We start from the raw sequence: 22,565 nt of genomic DNA, 5'->3' as shown, positions 1-22,565 counted from the left end.
GAATGACTTCCAACAACTGTGATTAATATAGTCTACATCAGTCCATAACCTGATATAGCCGCCATATAAACCGATCTCCGGATTAGACTTCTTGAACTTCAAGAGGGCGCAATTCTTATACAACTTTGTAGAAATTGTGCATACATAGTTTTGGTATGACTTCCAATAACTGTGCTATATATGGTCTAAATCAGTTCTAAGGTGCTGCATAAACCGATCTTGGGTCTTGACTTTTTGGGCCTCTAGAGGGCGCAATTATTTTCCGAGTTGGCTGAAATTTTGCACGTGATGTTTTGGTATCACTTCCAACAACCGTGCTAAGTATGGCTCTCATCGGTTCATAACCTGATATAGCTGCTATATTAACCGATCTTAGGTCTTGATTTCTTGAGCCTCTAGAGGGCGCAATTCGTATCCGATTTAGATGAAATATTACACATAACGTTGAGGAATGACTTCCAACAACTAGGCAAACTATGGTCTAAATCAGTCCACAACCTGATATAGCCGCCATATAAACCGATCTCCGAATAAGACTTATTGAGCTTCAAGAGGGCGCAATTCTTATCCAACTTTTGAAAAATCCGCAATTACTTTTTGGGCAACCCAATATATATGGAAAGAGTAGTTCAAAGAACTTGACAAATGAAATCCTGGATGGAGGGTTTATAGAATTCGGCCCGTCCGAAGTTTTCTTGTTCTAGTTTAACTTACCTTGAATAGTATTCCATTAAAAAGACATCGATATTTGCAATTTTTTTAACTAATTTTATTTTTATCAGATATGTATATATATAATCTTAAAAACTTATTTGTATACCGAAAAAATAAAATAAATAAAAAATGGCTTTGATATTTGGATTTAACTGAAAATATATTCATCTTATAGACTTAATGTTTCGTATAATATAAAATGAATTTATATACAAATGCAGGATGAAAGTGTATAATTGGTATTAATTCATAATTTTTTTGTATTTAAATAAATGCCATACTGTACACACTAGTCTAATTATAAATAACAAGAGATTCTTAAAACTAAATGCTACCTATACATACAAACATTAAGGGATCAATGATGGACCGATTTCATAGATGATACATACATCAAAAGGTGGTTGTGGTCTAGGCTAAAGGGCAGAAAATTCAGTTTGTTTGAGGAACTTAAATGAAAATGGGGTACAAGGCACATAATTTATGAAGTCATATTCAGACGGTATTTTTTTTTTTAAATTCATATAAACAAGCTTTCTGTATAAAAGAAAACAAAAATTAAAAAAAAATAAAAAATAATAATAAAAATAAATAAACAAAAAATTCAATACAAATTAAACTCTTTGCCCTTTTTAGGCTTTTATAAATAATAATAAATAAAAATTATTTAAGTATAACAATAAAGCCTCTACTACTTAAACTATTGCATTTTGGGGGGGTTGGTTTTTTTTATATAAAAGCTAAGTTCTAAACCAAACAAAAAAAAAACTAAATACACTCTTATACATAATTCTTAAAAAAAAAACAAATACATAGTTGCAATAAACTGCAAACACTGGTAAAAAAAAAATATCGTAGACATCGATTTTGCATGGAAAGTAGTAACAAAAGGTAAATTTTCTTGTCAAAGCTTTTAATAATAAAAAGCTTTGGCAAAAAGCTTTTTTTCACAATCGTTGCCAGCAGACATAGAGCAAATAATGCATAGACATCTTGGAAAGGTTTTAAAAGAAACCGTCAACAGATGGCAGTACAGCGAAATAGTCAATTTGAGAGAGTGAATAATCGAGTATTACCTTAAGGATAACTTTGTGGCTAGCTTAGCTCGTAGTGACAGTAGGTAAATCAGAGTAAAAGTTTAGTCCAATCATATGTAGACTTCTTGCAAAGGTTTCAACAAATGGCGAAACAATAATTTCAAGTGAGTGAATAGTTGAGTGCCACCTAAAGCACAACTTTGTGATTAGATTAGCTCATAGTGGCAGTAGGAAATTCAGACTCAAAGTTTAGTCCAATCATATGTAGACTTCTTGCAAAGGTTTCAACAAATGGCAGTATATTGAAATAGGCAAGCTTAGTGAGTGAATAATGAAGCGCCATCTATAGAAGAACTTTGTGATATTGGAGTAGCTGAAAATGTCAGTAAAAAAATCGGACTCACTAAGGCAGATTTATTTACAGTAATATACAGGCGTTTTTGACGGGATTTAGAAAAACCCTAAACACATGATATTTTAATGATACAGACAAATATAGTAAGTGAATCATAGAACGCCATCTGTAGATGAACTTTGTGGTTAGATTAGTTTATAATGGATGTAGCCAAATCAGACTTACTAAGGCAACTTTTTGTCCATTGTGTTACCACAGCTCAGTTGTTGTAGCGGCAAAGCAAATACTTAGGGTAGAAATCGAACCCACTAACCCTGCACTAGTAAGCCCAGCTCTCTGCCAACTGAGTCATCAGGGTGCTTAACTTTGCAAAGAAGAAATTTTTCTTAATTTTTTTTAAATTTTTTCTTCAATTTATTTTATGATAACAAGGGTGCCATATATGTGAGAACTTTTGGATTTCTTAAAGAAAAAACTAACGGCCTTATTCACAAAACTTTATGAAGCCTTCAAATAGGTCCATTTCACAGTTCTATAAGGCAAATATGTCAAATAAAACTAGTAAGCCCTGCACTCTGCCAACTTAGTCATCAGGGTGCTTAACTTTGCCAATTACTTCGTTAAAAAACGAAATTTTTCTTTATTTTCTTTTTTTTTAGTTTTTTCTTTAATTTATTTTATGATAACAAGGGTTCTATATATGGGAGAACTTCTAGATTTTATGAGAAAAATCGAACGGCGTTATTCACCTAACTTTATGAAGCCTTAAAATAGGTTTACTTCACAGTCATATAAAGAAAATGTGTCAAATTATCCTATTTCAGATCTTTATGAAGTTTTGTGAATACCGGTGTAAGGGTTTATACAGTGCCCTTACAATTTTGCATTTTTCTCGTAGAGATTCACTTAAGATGTATGGTTAGGAGTACCAGCTTTACTGCATGTAGTCTTAACCGATCTAAATCATAGAGCGCCATCTATAATTGAGCTTTTGAATTACTTCTTTTACTTCATAAGATGGCAAAATTCGTAGACAAACTTCGTGTAAATGGAAAAATCATATGGCGCCATCTATGTAGGTAAGAAGGCGAATGACTCCATCACATAATGCCAACTATATATAAAAGCTTTTCAGTTACCAAAAGTACTCCATTACCTTAACCATTTTTCGTTAAGAAATAAACTTTTAAGAATGACCTGGAACTCATTTTGTTGGAGTTATGTATTCACAGGACGCCATTTGGGCAAGTAAGCAGGAAAGTAAATAAGTCATAGAGCGCCATCTATTGAATAACTTTTCAGTTATGGTAAGTACTATAGTTATGGGAAGTACTCTAGTTATGGGAAGAACTCTAACACCGTAACCATTTTTCGTTTAGAAAAAACTTATATATTAGACATACATGGAAATCGTTTGCCGAAGTTACGCAATCATAGGGCGCCATCTAGATAAGTAAGGAGTTAGGTGATTCAATCATAGATTGCCATATATAGAAGAGCTTTTAAGTAATTATCATTAAACTCACTGATAAAAGCTTATCATTTACTAACATTTTTTCGTTTAGAAATAAGCATTTATATGTGACATTGAACTTATTTTGTTAGAGGTATGCAATCACAGTACGCCGTTTAGGCAAGTAAGCAGGAAAGTTAATAAGTCATAGAGCGCCATCTATTGAATAAGTTTTCAGTTATTAAAAGCTCTCTAATCTCTTAAAGCTTTTTCGTTAAGAAAAAAATCTTTAATATATGCCATAAAACTCATTTTATTGAAGTCATGCAATCACAGGTAAATAAGCAAATGAGTGATTTAATTATTGAGCACCCTCTACCTAAGAGCTTTTCAGTTAATGGAAGTACTCAAACACCCCAGTCATTTTTCGTTTAGAAATAAGCTGTTATATATGACATACATGGATATCGTTTTGTCTAAGTTACGCAATCACACGACGCCATCTAAATAGGAAAGCCGGTAATTGATTTATAAAGCGCCATCTATAGAAAAGCTTTTTCTTTATTATAATTACATTCAAATTTGAAACCATTTTTCGTTCAAAAATAAGTTCTAATATGTGGCACAGTACTTATTTTTAAGGAAATTACCCAATTATAGGTTGTCCTCTATGATAAAGCTTAAAAGCTTTTTTTAAAGAAATATTCGAGGTCTATAAATTATTTGTTCTATGCCCAGCTTTAAATTACTCAAAACATTTTGCAAAGTTTTCTAGAAAGCTTTAAGAAAACCATTAAACTGTTTTGAGCAATGTTTCGCTTCAAAGCTTTTCTTAGCTTTTTTGTGAATATTAAGCTTTTATTTTAGATTTCAACAGATCTAAGCGTATATCTTTTGTTTTTTTCTCTTTACTATTCGTTTCGTTTGTTTTGTATGTATTAAAATTTAAGTATATGGCAGTTCTTTTTTTTTTAATATGGCATCACATTTCTATAGGCATCGTCTCTTTCTCATATCTCTCTCTCTCTCTTCCTCTAAGCTCTTTCAGCTCTGCTCAGCTATCAAGATTTCCCGATACTAGACACTCACTCAGCAGTACATTGTGCAGTACATCCATATCTACCCAATCTCGACGTTCATTGCGTATGGAGACATTACGTATGCAACCTTTGAAGTTTTCACGTGACAATAGGGAGCCACTGGAGGCGATATCTGAAAGAAGAGGAAGAGAAAGAAAAAAAATACAGAAGATGGTTTAAGTAAAAATTAATTTTGAGATGAGCTCTTACAAAAAATAAAAATTGTATATAACAAAAAGCTTTAAAGCAAAAGCTCAAAAGCTCTTGAACGTAAAAAAATCCAAGGCCTAAAAAAAATATGATTAAAAAATGTGTATGAAGATAAATTCCGAATAGAACTAGAAGAGACACAGACTTAATTAACAGAGCGCGAGAGAGAGTAACAAAAGAGTTAACAGATTTCCTCGAAAGCGTTAACAGAGCTCTGTTAATACTTTACATAACCAAAAAATATAGAAGTTTAATAATATTTAGTAATTTTTGTAAAGACTAGTAGGAAGAAACAAAACAAGTAAAAGCGTGCTAAGTTCGGCCGTGCTGAATCTTATACACCCTCCACCATGGATCGCATCTGTCGAGTTCTTTGCACAAAAACTTTAGAGTATTGCGTCAAAATCGTATAATTCATATCCAGAAAATATAACTTCATTAGTTTTGCAATCTTCAGAATTTTTCAAACACCACTAGATGGACGATTAGAGGACGAAACAATACTCTTTTCTGTTTCCTTCAAAACTTTGGAGAATTGTTTCAAAATCACATAATTAATATCCAAAATATTCAAAAAAACCAAAGTGAGTTTGCAAGTGCTGTAACTTCATTAGTTATGCAATCTTCACAATTTTTCAGACACCGTTGGATTTGTGAGGAAAAACTCTTTCCGTGAAGGTGCTGGATGAAGCAATACCGTAAAGTTTTCTGTAAAAAACATTGCTAAAACCAAAATTGTTTGGGCGTAAAAATTCAAGGTCGTTTTCAAGGCCAAAAACGCTGTAACTCCTTAATTTTTCCAATTTCGAAAATTTTCCAGCATTGCGCAATTCGAAATTCGAAGAAGATTCGAACAATTAACAAAATTACCTAAAATTTCACATTTTATTTTTTTTTTTGCATTTTTTTAGCAAAGGCTAACCCCTTATGAAAATTTGCAATTTTTGATGCGAAAAAATTTTTCGAGTTGAGTATACAGTATTGAAGATTATGGCAAAAAATTCGGATTAGTGCAACTCCTATGTTTTTTCTTCAAAAAACAAGCTCAAAATCGCATAATTAATATCCGAAAAATACTAAAAAAAAATCAAGGTGAGTTTCAAATTGTTGTAACATCTTTAGTTTTGCGAATTTCAAAATTCTGAGGACACCGTTGGATTCGCGAAGAAAATCTCTTTCCGTAGAGGTGCTGGATGAAGCAATACTGTAAAGTTTTCTGTGAAAAACGTAGCTAAAACCAAAATTTTTTGGGCGAAAAAATTCAAGGTCGTTTTTTAAGACCAAAAACGCTGTAACTCCTTCATTTTTTCGAATTTCGAAAATTTCCCAGCATTGCGCAATTCGAAATTCGAAGAAGATTCGAACAATTAACAAAATTACTTAAAATTTCACATTTTATTTTTTTTTGCATTTTTTTAGCAAAGGCTAACCCCTTATGAAAATTTGCAATTTTTGATGCGAAAAAATTTTTCGAGTTGAGTATACAGTATTGAAGATTATGGCAAAAAATTCGGATTAGTGCAACTCCTATGTTTTTTCTTCAAAAAACAAGCTCAAAATCGCATAATTAATATCCGAAAAATACTAAAAAAAAATCAAGGTGAGTTTCAAATTGTTGTAACATCTTTAGTTTTGCGAATTTCAAAATTCTGAGGACACCGTTGGATTCGTGAAGAAAATCTCTTTCCGTAATGGTGATGGACGAAGCAATACTGTAAAGTTTTCTGTGAAAAACATTGGTAAAACCAAATTTTTTTGGGAGTAAAAAAAAAAAGAATTTTTCGAGTTGAGTATACAGTATTGAAGATTATGGCAAAAAAATCGGATTAGTGCAACTCCTATGTTTTTTCTTCAAAAAATAAGCTCAAAATCGCATAATTAATATCCGAAAAATGCAAAAAAAATCAAGGTCAGTTTGAAATTGCTGTAACATCTATAGTTTTGCGAATTCTGAGGACACCGTTGGATTTGGGAAGAAAATCTCTTACCATAATGGTGCTGGACGAAGCAATACTGTAAAGTTTTCTCTGAAAAACATCAGTAAAACCAAAATTTTTTGGGAGTAAAAAAAAAAAAGAATTTTTCGAGTTGAGTATACAGTATTGAAGATTATGGCAAAAAAATCGGATTAGTGCAACTCCTATGTTTTTTCTTCAAAAAATAAGCTCAAAATCGCATAATTAATATCCGAAAAATGCAAAAAAAATCAAGGTCAGTTTGAAATTGCTGTAACATCTATAGTTTTGCGAATTCTGAGGACACCGTTGGATTCGTGAAGAAAATCTCTTTCCGTAGAGGTGCTGGATGAAGCAATACTGTAAAGTTTTCTGTGAAAAACATAGCTAAAACCAAAATTTTTTGGGCGAAAAAATTCAAGGTCGTTTTTTAAGACCAAAAACGCTGTAACTCCTTCATTTTTTCGAATTTCGAAAATTTCCCAGCATTGCGCAATTCGAAATTCGAAGAAGATTCGAACAATTAACAAAATTACTTAAAATTTCACATTTTATTTTTTTTGCATTTTTTTTAGCAAAGGCTAACCCCTTATGAAAATTTGCAATTTTTGATGCAAAAAAATTTTTTGAGTTGAGTATACAGTATTGAAGATTATGGCAAAAAATTAGGATTTGTGCAACTCCTATGTTTTTTCTTCAAAAAACAAGTTCAAAATCGCATAATTGATATCCAAAAAATGCAAAAAATTTATGTGAAAAATTGCTGTAACTTCCTTGGATTTTTTCTGGTTCACAAATCTGAACCGTTTTCTTCTGTTGCTTACTGTTTGTATTTTTCGAAAAATAAGCATACTACCATTTTTTAATGATTAAAAGTCCTATTAAAAATACTGCGAATTCTTTGTATTTTTGGAAGGCATTCTGGATGAGACCGCAAATATTCTTTGTTGGTTGAAGCAATACTTAACAATTGAAAGCTTTACATCAATCTACTATTCCAACTTTTCGAAGCTTTTCAGTCAAAGCTTTTGATTTTCCAAACCACCATGTTTTTTTATTTTTTCATATTATTCTTACCTGGAATCCCACCTATGTACAAAGGTGACTTCGTTTGTACCTTTCCAGCTGTCCTTTGCTGCGCCACCGCTATTGTTGCCGGCATTTGATCTATCCTTAAGGCAATTTGCTCATAATCGTACAGGGCCGATATATTATGCCATTTATTGTCACACAAAGCATATTTGGTGGGCAATAATGATTCGACGCGGAAGGGATTACCATCACCCAAATCACAAGAGAAGACCACCTAAAGAAAATTTTTAGTAAAGAAACAAGTAAAAACGTATTAAGTTTGGATGAGATGTACTTTAAAACCCCCTCAACATGATGAGGGCGGAGAGGAAGCAGTGAAATAGAGACACTGAAGGGTAAAAAATTGATGATGGGTACAAATAGTGAGATTTAAATCGGGACGTCGGCTTACATTGCCATTCGAAACTTACATTGCCATTAAAAATCTCTAGTGATAGAGCCGGAAATCCTGTAGACTCTGAAATACTTAATAATATACCGGAGAGTTCCGAAGTCCTAAATTCCATTTCTAATTCCAAATATTTGCCAACGTGGAAGTTACGTTCTATTATGTAATTAAAGAAAGAGAAAAGAAAAAATATGAATTAAAAAAAAAAAAAAACAAGTAAAAAGGCGTTAAGTTCAGCTGGGCCGAACTTTGGATACCCACCACCTCGGGTATATATGTAAACCACCTTTCGTCAAAATCCGGTGCAATACTAATACCTTATGTCCCATAGCAGAAATATGTGGAGGGGCTTAACTTAACTCTTTGTCCCAAATTTCGGCAACATCGGACAATAAATGCGCTTTTTATGGCCCCAAAACCTAAAACCGAGAGATCGGTCTATATGGCAGCTATATCCAAATCTGGACCGATCTGTGCGATAATGCAGAAGTATGTCAAGGGGCTTAACTTAACTTACTGTCCCAAATTTCGGCGACATCGGACAATAAATGCGCCTCTTATGGGCCTAAGACCCCAAATCGGAGGATCGGTCTATATGGCAGCTATATTCAAATCTGGACCGATCTGAGCCAAATTGACGAAGGATGTTAAAGGGCCTAACACAACTCACTGTTCCAAATTTCAGCAAAATCGAATAATAAATACGGCTTTTATGGGCCTAAGACCCTAAATTGGAGGATCGGTCTATATGACAGCTATATCCAAATCTGGACCGATCTGAGTCATATTAACGGAGGATATTGAAGGGCCTAAGACAACTCACTGTCCCAAATTTCAGCAAAATCGGATAATAAATGTGGCTTTAATGGGTCTAAGACCCCAAATCGGAGGATCGGTCTATATGGCAGCTATATCCAAATCTGAACCGATCTGAGCCAAATTAACGGAGGATGTTGAAGGGCCTAACACAACTCACTGTCCCAAAATTCAGCAAAATCGGAGAGTAAATGTGGCTTTTATTGGCCTTAGACCCTAAATCGGCGGATCGGTCTATATGGGGGCTATATCAAGATATAGTTCGATATAGCCCATCTTCGAACTTAACCTGCTTACGGACAAAAAATGAATCTGTGCAAAGTTTCAGCTCAATATCTCCAGTTTTGAAGACTGTAGCGTCTTCAAAAATGTCTAGATCGTCTTAGATTTTTACGCTGATCAAGAATATATATACTTTATAGGGTCGGAAATGGATATTTCGATGTGTTGCAAACGGAATGACAAAATGAATATACCCCTATCCGTCGGTGGTGGGTATAACAAGTAAAAAGGGTAATTTCAGTGAAATCGGGTAATAAATAATGCTTTTGTGGGCTTCGGACCCTTTATCGTCAGATTGGTCTATGTGGCAGCTATATCTTAATAAAGTTCAATCTGAACCATACTTAGGTCAGATGTCGTGAGGCTTAAAATAACCCACTGTTTCAAATTTCAGCGAAATTTGGCAATAAATAAAGCTTTTATGGGATTCAGACCCTTTATCGGCAGATCGGTCTATATAGCAGCTATATCTAAAAATAGGCCGATCTGAACTACATTTTGGTCAGATGTTTGTAGGCCTAAAACTACCCACTGTTTTAAATTACAGCAAAATCGGATAATAAATGTATCTCTTATGGGCCTAAGACCCTAAATCGGCGGATCAGTCTATATGACAGCTATACCCAAAACTGGACCGATCTGGGGCAAATTGAAGAAGGACGTCGGAGGGCCTAACAGGTTATAAGCCGATTTGAACCATACTAGGCACACATGTTAAAAGCCATAACAGAACACAATATGCAAAATTTCACCCAAATAGGGCAAACATCGTCGCTTCCAGGGGCTCAATAAGTTTCATTGGGACGTCGGTTTATATGGAACTATATCAGTTTATAGACCGGTTTTAACCGCTTTTGGCACATTTGTTGGAAGTCGTAACAGAACACCGTACGCAAAATTGTAGCTAATTCGGACAAAAACTTGCGGCTTGTAAAGGCTCAAGAGTCAAATCGGGAGATAGGTTTATATGAGAGCTATATCAGGTTATAGGCCGATTTGGACCGTACCTGGCACAGTTGTTGGAAATCATAACAAAGTACTTTACGAAAAATTTTAGCAACATTGGATGAGAACATTGAGGCCCTCTATTGGCTCAAGAAGTCAAGATCCACGATCGGTTTATATGGCAGCTATATCAGGTTATGGACCGGTATGAACCATACTTACCACAATTGTTGCAAGTCATAACAGAGAACACTTTATGCAAAATTTCAGCCAAATCTGATAAGAATTGCGCCCTCTAGTGGCTCAAGAAGTCAAGATCCAAGATCGCTTAATATGACAGCTATATCAGGTTATTAACCGATTTGAACCATAATTGGTACAGTTGTTGGAAGTCGCAACAAAACAATTTGTGCAGAACTTCAGCTTAATCGGATAAGAATTGCGCCCTCTAGTGGCCTATGAATTCAAGATCCCAGATCGGTTTATACGGCAGCTGTATAAGATTATTGATCGACTTAAGCCATACTATGCACAGCTGTTGAAAGTCATAACAGAACCCCTCATGCATTATTTCAGCCAAATCGGATAGGAATTGCGCCCTCTAGTGGCTCAAGAAGTCATGATTCCTGATCGGTTTATATGGCAGCTATATCAAGTTATGGACCTATTTGAACACTACTTAGCACAGGTGTTAGAAGTCATAACAAAGCACCATAAGCAATATTGCAGCCAAATCGGATGAGAATTGCGCCCTCTAGTGGCTCAAGATATCCAAGATCGGTTTATGCGACAGCTATATCAAAACATGGACCAATACGGCCCAATCCCACCGACCTACACTGATAAGAAGTATTTGTGCAAAATTTCAAGTGCCTAGCTTTATTCCTAAGAAAGTTTGCCTTCTTTCGACAGACGGAAGGTCGGACATGGCTAGATCGACTTCTTAAGGTGGAGGGTATAATAATATAAAATAATGTAAAACAAAATAAAATAAAATAAAATAAAATGAAATAAAATAAAATAAAATAAAATGAAATAAAATAAAATAAAATAAAATAAAATAAAATAAAATAAAATAAAATAAAATAAAATAAAATAAAATAAAATAAAATAAAATAAAATAAAATAAAATAAAATAAAATAAAATAAAATAAAATAAAATAAAATAAAATAAAATAAAATAAAATAAAATAAAATAAAATAAAATAAAATAAAATAAAATAAAATAAAATAAAATAAAATAAAATAAAATAAAATAAAATAAAATAAAATAAAATAAAATAAAATAAAATAAAATAAAATAAAATAAAATAAAATAAAATAAAATAAAATAAAATAAAATAAAATAAAATAAAATAAAATAAAATAAAATAAAATAAAATAAAATGAAATAAAATAAAATAAAATAAAATAAAATAAAATAAAATAAAATAAAATAAAATAAAATAAAATAAAATAAAATAAAATAAAATAAAATAAAATAAAATAAAATAAAATAAAATAAAATAAAATGAAATAAAATAAAATAAAATAAAATAAAATAAAATAAAATAAAATAAAATAAAATGAAATAAAATAAAATAAAATAAAATAAAATAAAATAAAATAAAATAAAATAAAATAAAATAAAATAAAATAAAATAAAATAAAATAAAATAAAATAAAATAAAATAAAATAAAATAAAATAAAATAAAAAAAAATAAAATAAAATAAAATAAAATAAAATAAAATAAAATAAAATAAAATAAAATAAAATAAAATAAAATAAAATAAAATAAAATAAAATAAAAAAAAATAAAAATAAAAATTTAAAATTTATTAATTTTATCTTTTCCATGTTCACGGTTTTTCTTTCTTATAAAGTTTTTAAAAGTTTTTTTTTTTCAAGAAAAAAGTAGCATACTTACTATATACCGCATAGGCATCTCCAGGAAAATAGGACCCTCTCTCTACCTTGGGGAAACATTGACCCACATGCAGATGTTTCCCAGGCTTAGCCAAATCTTGTGTGCTATTTGCTATGGAAAATTTCCTTAGGCAACCCTTGAACGGCTCTAAACGTACCAAAAGCTCTGAAGGTATTTTTGGCGGATTCTCTGGCAAACCTCCAACAAACACCACATTGGAAGCAGAAATCTTTTTGGGAACTTTCATCTGAGCCGAAGTCTTTTGATCTGTTCTTCCAATCTCCACAGACATGGTCACTTTGCGATCAATGCACAACAAGGTGACATGATGCCATTCGCCATCATTTAGCTTGGCATGTAAAGGCAATTCTTCTCTTCTTCTTCCGCGCACCACCAATAGAAGATGACCATCCTTGAGAACTAAAGCTAGATAATGTTTCTGCTTCTCTTTCATACCGGGGGCTAGAAAGATCAGACCATTCGGATAGAAGGAACGAAAATCGAAGGAAATATGGAAATTCTTTTGCCAATAGTTACGGATTGGAGTTTGCAATTGAGCAAAGCTATAGGGTTCATCGCCAAATTTAAAGGCATTTGGCTCGTAGGAATAGCTGCCCACCTAAAAACGATTTGGGAGAAACAATCAAAGAGAGTGAAGGGAAAAATTAGCAAAAATATAAAATCATGAGCTTTAATCATAGCAAATATTAAGCCAAAATCAAAGGTTTTTGAATACTGTTGGCGTTAAAAGCTTTTTTTTTTGTAAAAGCTAAGCTTTAAACTTTGCAAACTATAGTTTGCACTTTTACTTTAAAAGGCTTTAATTTTTTAAAGCTTTTTATTTCATGTAGCTTTTCCTGGTCTTCCAAAATCTTTTGCCTACTACCTGAAAGCTTTCAATGTTTGTTTATATTTAAAAGCTTTCCCACTTACCAAAGATCTTCGAGTTTTATATGCCAAAGCTTTGTCATTTACCAAAAGCTTTGTGGGTTAGTTAATGCTAGAAAGCTTCCCTTTTACCCAAGGCGAAATCCAGTGCAATTTAGTAGTGATGAAAGGCCAAAAGTGAGGTTAATATTTTTTGAAATAAAAACACTTTGTTTTGTGATGTTTTTGTTTTGTAAAATAAAAAATTTTATTTAATAAAACCAAAAATTAGGATTAGCAGGTTACTAAAAACAAAAATAATTAACAAAAAAAAAATAGTACAAAAATTTAAATTTGTTTTAAATGCGAAAACCTTACCTAATGATATATGAAGTAAATGACAATGAGATTTTTAAAATAATTATAACTTATCGAAATGATTAACCATTTTCTTCATTATAAGTATGAAAGCTTTTAAACATACACAAAAAAGCATGTCACAATAGAGAAGAGCTTAGTGAAAAATGTAAATGAAAATGAATATTAAAAAAACTTAAAACTAAATAAACTATATTTACATAAGGTTTAAATTAATTTTCTCTAAGGTTTGGGTTAATTTAATAATAATTGTTTTATTCGATGTAATTTTAGTCAAAACCACCAATTTTTATTTTAGGGTGCAATTAAGAAATCTAAATATTTATGGACATAGAGAGCTTATAAAATAATATTGGCACATATTAAATTGATATAGATTTGTTTTTGTTATTATTATTTTTGTATGTTTATGGTGATGAATTAATGTTCATGACAAAAATTTTGTATTACACCCCATTCGAGTTATTTATGTATTAAATTTTTTATTCGAGTGTATGATTTGGTTTTCTTTTGGCAGCAGTTAGTAACAATGATCGTATAGCTTAAAGCTTTTCTCTTAAATAAAAAAAAAACGAATTTGTGTTTTAATTGTGTGTTTGTGTTGTGTTTTTGTGTGCGACTTTTTGTGTGGATATGGATATTAACTTTGGATTAAATGCTTAACAACTAAAATCCTATAAAAAGAGAAAAAAAAATTTTGTAAAAATACAATTTTCATATTTACATGCAGAATTTTGGGAGACAAGTCTTGAAAGCTTAACAAAAAGAATGTAAGAAAGGTAAAAGCAACAAAGAAAGAAAATCAAGAAGTATATAGTCCTGTAGTTTGATTGGGAGAAAATTTTTCCCTGCCCTTCGGCTGGGATAATTTTAGTAAACTTTCCTAAGGGGAGTGGTATTGGTACCCATTCCTAGGAGAAAGGCTAGTTTTAGTACCTATTCCTAGCGGAGAGGGGAGTTTAAGTACTCTTCCCTCAGAGAAAGGGTAGTTTAAGAACCCTATCCCAAGGGCAAAGGTAGTTTTAGTACTATTTCCTAAGGGAAAGGATAGTTTTAGTACACTTTCCTAAGGAAAAGTGTAGTTTTAGTACATCTACCTTTCCTAAAAGAAGGGGTGGCTTTCGTACCCTTTCCTAAGGGAAGGGGTAGTTTTAATAGCCTTCTCTAAGGGAAAGGGTAGTTTTAATACCCTTCTCTAAGGGAAAGAGTAGTTTTAATACCCTTCTCTAAGGGAAAGGGTAGTTTTAGTACCCTTTTCTAAAGGAATGGGTAGTTTAAGTACTCTTTCCTAAGGGAGAGGGTAGTTTAAATACCCTTTTCTAAGGAAAAGGGTGGATTTAGTACCCTTTCCTAGGGTAAGGGTAGTTTTAGTACCTTTTCCTAAGCGAAAGGAAAGGGTAGATTACGTATCCTTTCATAAAGGAAAGAGTAGATTTAGTACCCTTCCATAAGAGAAAGGGTAGTTTTAGTACCGTTTCCTAAGGGAAAGGGTAGTTTTAGTACCTTCCCTAAGGTAAAGGGTAGCATTAGAACCCTTCCCTAAGGGAAAGGATAGTTTTAGAACCCTTTCCAAAGGGAAAGGCAAGTTTAATTACCCTTTTCTAAGAAAGAGGGTAATTTTAATACCCTTTCCTAAGGGCGAAGGTAGTTTTAATACCCTTTCCTAAAGGAAAGGGTAATTTTTTAAACTTTCCTGATGGAAAGGGTACTTTAAATACCTTTCCCTTAGGAAAAGAGAAGTTTTAATACCCTTTCCTTAAGAAAAGAGAAGTTTGAGTACTCTTTCCTTAAGGAAAGTTTAGTTTTAATACCAATTCCTTAGGGAAAGGGTAGTTTTAATACCCATTCGTTGGGGAAAAGGTAGTTTAAACACCATTTCCTTAGGGAAAGGGTAGTATAAATACCTTTTCCATGGAGAAAGGGTAGTTTTAATAACCTTAGGGAAGGGGTAGTTCTTTTACCTTTAGGATAATTAAACTATCCTTTTCTTAAGGAAAGGGCAGTTTTGGTACCCTTTCCTTAGGGAAAGGATAGTTTTAATACTAATTTTTTAGGGAAAGGGTTGTTTAATACCCTATCCTTAGAATAGGAGTAGTTTTAATACCCTATCATTAAAGAAAGGATAGTCTTAATACCCTTTCCATAGGGATAGTGTAGTTTTAATACCCTTTCCTTAGGCAAAGGTAAGTATTAGTACCCTTTCCATAGGGAAAGGGTATTACCTTTTCCTTAGGGAAAGGGTAGTTTTAATACCCTTTCCTAAGCAATGGGTAGTTTCAATACCCTTTATAAATACAAAGGGTAGTTTTGATACTCGTTCCTTAGGGAAAGGGTAGATTTAATTCCCTTTCCTAGGAAAAAGGCCATTTTAATACCCTTTTTTTTGAAAGGGTCATTTTAATACCCTTTCTTTAGGGAAAGGGTAGTTGTAATACCCTTTGCTTGGGGAAAGGGTAGTTTTAATACCCTTTGCTAAGGGAAAAGGTAGTTTTAATACTCTTTCCTTAGGAAAAAGGAAGTTTTAAAACCTTTCCTTAGGGAAAGGGTAGTTTTATTGTAGTACCCATTTCAATACCCTTTCCTTACGGAAAGTTTAGTTTAAATACTAAAGGAAAGTGTAGTCTTAACACCCTTTCCGTAGGGAAAGTGTAGTTTTAATAACCTTTCCAAAAGGAAAGGGTAGTTTTAGTACGCTTTCCTAAGGGAAAGTTTTGTTTTAGTATCCATTTCTTAAGAAAATGGTATTTTTAATACCCTTCCTAAAGGAATGCGTAGTTTTAACACCTTTTCCTTAGGGAAAGTGTAATTTTAATATCATTTTCCTGAGGGAAAGGGTAGTTTTAGTATTTAGGGTATTATGAATACATTTTCCTTAGAGAAAGGGTAGTTGTAGGTGTAAATACCCATTCCTAAAGGAAAGGGTAGTTTTAACAAACTTTTCTTAGGGAAAGGGTTGTTTTAGTACCCACTCCTTGTAATACCCTTTCCTCAAGAAAAGTTTAATCTTAATACCATTTCCTCAAGGAAAGTTTAGTTTTTATACCCTTTCATTAGTAGTTTTAATACCGTTTTTATAGTGAAAGGGTAGTTTTAGTACCCTTGCCTTAGGGAAAAGTGGTTTGAATACCCTTTCCTAAAGGAAAGAATAGTTTTGATACCATTTTCCAAAGGAAAGGGTAGTTTTAACACCCTTTCCATGGGAAAAGGGTAGTTTTCTTTAGGGAAAGGTTTGTGTTAATATCCTTTACTTAGCGAAATTATAGTTCTATTACTTTTTCCTTAGGGAAAGGGTAGTTTTAATACCCTTTATTTTTATACCCTTTCCTAAGCAAAGGGTAGTTTTAATATCCTTTATAAAGACAAAGGATAGTTTTGATACTTGTTCCTAAAGGAAAGGGTAGACTTAATTCCCTTTCCTAGGGAAAGGGCAATCTTAATACCCTTTCTTTAGGGAAAGGGTAATTTTAATACCCTTTCTTTAGGGAAAGGGTAATTTTAATACCCTTTCTTTAGGGAAAGGGTAGTTTTTATGCCTTTTCCTTAGGGAAAGGGTAGGTTTTACACCCTTTTATTAGTGAAGGGGTAGTTTTTTTAATCTTTCTCTATGGAAATAGTGTTTTAATACCCTTTCTTTATGGAAATGGTAATTTTAATACCCTTTCCTTAGGGAAAGGGTAGTTTGTTCCTTAGGGAAAGGGTAGTTTTAATTACCTTTTCTTATGGAAAGGATAGTTTAAAGACTATTTTCTTAGGGAAATGGAAGTTTTAATACCCCTTTCCTTAGGGAAAGGGTAGCTTAAATACTATGTTCTTAGGGAAATGGTAGTTTTAATACCCTTTCCTTAGGCAAAGGGTAGTTGTAATTCCCTTTTCTAAGGAAGTACCTTTTAGATAGGGAAAGTGTAGTTTAATACCCTTTCCTTAGGAAAAGGGTAGTTTTAATACCCTTTCTTTAGAGAAAGGATAGTTGTAATACCATTTCCTTAGGGAAAGTGTAGTTTTAATACCCCTTCCCTAGGTAGTACTTTTTTCTTAGGTAAAGGGTAGTTTAAGTGCCCTTTCCTTCGCGAAAGCGTAGCATTAGTACCCTTCGCTTAGATAAATGGAAATTCTAGTATTTTTTTCTTTGCGTAAGGGTAGTTCTAGTACCCATTCCTTGGGGAAAGGATAGCTCTGGTACCCCTCTCCTTTTTAAAAGGTAGTTCTAGTACCCTTTCCTTCCCCTTGGAAAAGGGTCCTACTTCATCACACCAAGTTAACTCATTTTAACCTAAATAGGATGAATATTTAGTGTCGTCTTTGGATCTTCTCTGACTCCCTATAACGAGTCTTTCTTCTTTTCTGAACAGCTTTCCACAGTAGCAATGATCTTTATGATGTCACCGTGGTGTTGAGGTGAGGGTGGTTAACTGTCTCATTAACCTCTAATTAGTGTTTGTGGTATTTGAAGGTTTTCAGCTGGGTAGATCTTTATTACGAAGCGGGTCTTTCAACGTTATTGTTGAGCAAAAAAAAAAACTCGCATAAAATTAACTGAGGTGGAAAAAGTTATACCCGTTTCTTAAAGGGTTATTCTTGGGAAAGTTTTGAATGTCCAGTGCTGGGTTTAGGATTGTCTTATGCATCAGATCATCCTTTGGGCTAACTTCCCACCTACTACCAAAAATTCTTCAGAAAATTTCTCACGCTGCCTAGGCAAATGCATTTCGCCTCCATCGACAGTTACAGAGTGTGCCATTTTGCAATAAGCAAGAATTTATTTAAAATTTTGAATCAAACTTTCAAAGTTTCCTTCCAAAGCTCTCAAGACTTTCTCCTTTACTATCCTAAACCATTTAACATGCCTTCTTCCAAGTTTAAAATTAGTAACATTGTCCTTGACTTACCCTTTTACATCCTTCGGGAGCTGCCGTAAAACTTTTACCAATCATGGGTTCAGTCTTCATCAAAATATCGCTAAGGCCATTCACACTACCCATAGCAGGGCCATTGCGTCCAATTTGCACATTGACAAACGATAAGGCTTGATTGAAGTTAATGGTACGATTATTGAAGACCACATCACGTATGGCCCCTTCCAACTTATTAAAGGTAGGAGCCAAGGGTGTATATTCCTCATGGGGAGGCGAACCCCCTATGTATAGACCACCAGCATCTCTGGGCATACTAACCAAGGTGGGAGAGCCCATAAGATTTTTACTCTCTTGCAGTTCATCATCAACCATCAATTCAAGATGACGACCATTCTTCAACAGATTTACAACATGAAATTCTCCATCATTAAGGGAGACATTGGATTTCATTTTAACCAGACTGCGTCCAGAGTTAACCCAAACTTGCAGATGACCATCTATGAGAGATATGGAATAGTTGCCCTTAATATCTTTGGCATCATAGTCCTCTTGCACTTCGGGAGGATAGGCGGCCAACATGAGCAAACAATCGGCTTGTAAAGTGCGGAAAACAAAACCAGTATTGGCACGCTTGCGTAGAGATTGAGAGGGCAGTTCTATATAGCCTTGGCCCCTGAAGCCAGCTCTAGAAATTGAAAGTAAAAAGAAATAAAAAGAAAAAAGCAACAGAGATTAGAAATTGAAAGAGATGTGACAATTAAGGGCCAGGACCCTACAAATATTTTGCTGCCCGATTTGATTGCCAATTCATTCCCTCCATAAAATCAGCTGATATTGATGAGCTGGTGAACAAAGCGAATTACAACATGTTAGAGGTCCTGACTCTCTCAAGTTTCGTTTGGTCCTTTTTTTGCCCTTTACTTACTTGGTTATCATTTCCTTGCAAGAAGACTCCACCCCGAAATGTGTGGAACCCTCCAAGGGATCATAAGTCTCACCATTAACCTGCACATCCATCATGCAACCCAAGAAGGGATTATCAGCCCCTGGAGCCTTAGAAGTGGCTGAAGTAAAGCCCGGTGGCACACCTCCCAAATAGTAGACAGCCTTGGAGAGATCTGGCAACATGTGACTCTTTATAGGCACAGTGGGGGAACCTGTTATGGGCCGATCATTGCTGACACGCAAAATACCATTCTCAGTGCCACGCTTGGGCACAAATTCTCTGGCGGCCTCGATTTTAACCCATTTGCCGGTGTTGTATTTATTGGTGGTATTGATTTCCAACTTGGATTCATCGCCATAATCTATGCGGAACATAATGCGACCACGACTAAGTGTTACAGAAACAGAGCGGTTCTACAAAAAAAGTTTTACAAGTTTAAGATAATGTTAAGCGAAAATTTCTACCCAAACTTACATTCTTATCATCCACTGCCAGGAATAGCAACGCATTCTCATCCAATGTCTTGAAGGTCATTTGTAAGGCAAACAAATTCTTACGATAAGGTCTTGGCCTTGATTTCTTAACTTCCGCATAGCCTAGGCCATTGAAATGTCGGGCCACTGAGGAGGAGGTTGATTCTTGAGCTCCTATCATGGCGCCTCCACATTTTCCCTCACTTGTGGCAAAATTCCATATACCCATGGGTTTATTATCCACCTCCACACTGTGGACCACCACATTTAGCCCTGGGTTGAGCTGCAAATCCTTGGTTCTTAAAATCTTGGGATAGCCACCCAAGAATATGCGATCCTCGGGGGTTTGTATAAAGCGTGTGAACTCCACATCTGTGCTGCCTGTCACCGGGGTCTGAGGCACCAGGGCTCCATAATTATTCATGCGCCTCACCAAAAGACTGCCCACATTCAGAGTGCGATTAACCTCCACATGATACCAGGCATCATCGTATTGGGGATCTCGTGTCTGTATCTCCAAGGGATGGGTGATAATTTCCGTAGCTCCTCCCAAATTCCACAGCAAACGCACATGACGCTTAAACAAATCCAAGGCTATGTAACGATCATCATTGCCTTGTATATACAACAGGGGAGAGTTGCCATTGCGATTGGCCAAGGCAAAGCTGATCTTTATGCTATTCGAAGTGGTCAGACCATAGGAAGTGGGCAAATAGGATCTGATACATTTAGGACCCATCGATTGTAGGGAAATTTTAATGGTCTCTGCCGCATGTTTGGCTTTGGTTATTTGATCACGCAGCTTCTGCATCTGCTGGGCCATGGTATTATTCCATACATCAAATTCATTTTGTTCCCTCACCGCCTGCTCCTCCACATAGGTCAGCGAGATATTGGCCAGACGCACATTGGTCTTGGTCAGCGAAATATTCTCCTCAGCCATGCCTAGTTTAATTTCAAAATCAGGTTCAAGTATGGCGAACTTATCGCGCAATTTTCTGATGTCCTCATGCAACTCTCGAGTTTTTTGGGTTACTGCTCTCATTTCTTCTGAGGTAGTGGAGGCGCTATCCAAACTTTCTACAGCATTTTTACGAGCCGTGGTACGCTGCATGGGTGGTATATAGGAGGAGATGTTGTTGGTGCGTATGCCAGCTTCCAAAATGCGTGATTTAATGGACTCGACTTTGTTCTCATGGAACTTTAAGCGATTATCTAGAACTAAGGGAACATAAAGGGGGAGAGGAAGCGATATTAGAAATTCCTAAAGGGTTGAAAAGGAGTTTGTGGGGAAATAGCCAAAAGCAGAGTCTTCTGCAATAATTTTGTTAGATGATCCCAGAAACTGGAATATGAAAAACGAAGTCCATCATCTGATATGGCTTAGAAATTCCTACAGGACTGAAAGGAATTTTCTAAAGCACAGTTGTTGGAAATCATAACAAAACACCTCATGCTAAGTTTATAGCAGCTATATCGAAATATGGTCCGATTCGGACCAAATTTGGCACGCACATTAAATGGTCTAAGAAGTACAAGCCATTGTTCAATTTTGTAGGACAAAATATTGGTCTTTTTGGGAGCTATATCCAAATATAGATCGATCTGAACCATATACGACACGGATGTCGGAAAGCCCAACAAAAGTCACTGTGTCCCAATTTAAGCTCTTGGGCCCATAAAAGCAGCGTTTATTACCCGATATCGCTGAAATTTGGCACAGTGAGCTGCCTTTGGCCCTTCATACTTAGTATGGTCAAGATCGGTCTATATTGGAATATAGTTGTCATACGTACTGATTTTTAGGTTTTAAGTCTAGAGGCCAAAAAAAAAATGCCCTGGCGAGTTTGGTTCAGATTTGACCATTTTTCGATATAGCTGCGGCAGTTAAATAAACATTTCCACCGGACTTGACGTAATGAGCTTATTAAGTATATCCGAAGTGGTGAGTATCCAAAGATCCGTCCGATCGACGTAATGATTTTTTATTTGTTTTAGTACCACTTCGAACTGTGTACCCACCACCGTAGTAATTTCGTAATTTGTCATTACGTGTGTAACACATCGAAATATTGCCCTGGGACCCAACAAAGTATATATTGTGGCTGGTCTTGACATTCATAGTCGATTAAGCGCTGCCCGTACGTCTGTCGAGAGCATTCTACCTTTCGAAGAAATAAAGCTAGGCGTTTGAGATTTTGCACGAATACTTCTTATTAGTCTAGGTCAGTTTGGATTGTAAATGGGCTATATCGGTCCATATTTTGATATGGCTGGCTTATAATCCGATCCTGGATCTTGACTTCTTGAGCCGATAGAGGGAGCAATTATAATCTCATTTGGTTAAAGTTTTTCATGAAGTGTTATGGCTTGACCATCAATAATAGCCCAAATCGGTTCATTACCTGACACTGCCACCATATAAACCGATATCGGATCTTCACAACTTGAGCGGCTAGAGGGCGCAATTGTTAACCGATGTGGCTGAAATATTGCAAAAAGTGTTTTGGTTTAACCATCAACAACTTTGCTAAGTGTGGTTCAAATTGGTTCATAACCTTATATAGCTTCCATATAAACTGATCTCGCACCTTGACTCTTTGAGGCGCTAGAGAGCGCAATTATTATCGGATTTGGCTGGTTGTTTGTTTTGACTTTCAACAACTGTGTCTATTGTGTTTCAAATCGGTTCATAACCTGATATAGTTCTCATGTAAACCGATCTTGGATCTGGACTCCTTGAGCCGCTATAGGGTGCAATTATTATCCGATTTGGCCGAAGTTTAGCATGAAGTATTTCGGTTTGACCATCAA

The 22,565-nt window shown here is 34.5% G+C and overlaps 1 protein-coding gene across 1 annotated transcript in view; it reads right to left on the bottom strand.

The window, feature by feature from the left end:
* Window positions 1-3,165: 3,165 nt before the first annotated feature.
* LOC106092610 (laminin subunit alpha-1) overlaps window positions 3,166-22,565 on the bottom strand; it is an 86,588-nt gene continuing 67,188 nt past the window's right edge. Inside the window, exons 7-13 of the mRNA XM_059365170.1 lie at window positions 19,753-20,972; window positions 19,258-19,691; window positions 18,366-19,017; window positions 12,235-12,853; window positions 8,306-8,439; window positions 7,881-8,109; window positions 3,166-4,771 (exon numbers count right to left, since the gene is read on the bottom strand). Of these exons, the coding sequence (XP_059221153.1) occupies window positions 4,614-4,771; window positions 7,881-8,109; window positions 8,306-8,439; window positions 12,235-12,853; window positions 18,366-19,017; window positions 19,258-19,691; window positions 19,753-20,972 (3,446 nt within the window). The 3' untranslated portion in view covers window positions 3,166-4,613. The remainder of the gene's footprint in view (window positions 4,772-7,880; window positions 8,110-8,305; window positions 8,440-12,234; window positions 12,854-18,365; window positions 19,018-19,257; window positions 19,692-19,752; window positions 20,973-22,565) is intronic.

The sequence above is a fragment of the Stomoxys calcitrans genome, chromosome 3, assembly GCF_963082655.1.
Source record: "Stomoxys calcitrans chromosome 3, idStoCalc2.1, whole genome shotgun sequence".
Taxonomy (NCBI): Eukaryota; Metazoa; Arthropoda; class Insecta; order Diptera; family Muscidae; genus Stomoxys; species Stomoxys calcitrans.
The sequence above is the reverse complement of the archived record's forward strand: the minus strand, read 5'-3'. Positions and strand labels throughout refer to the sequence as shown.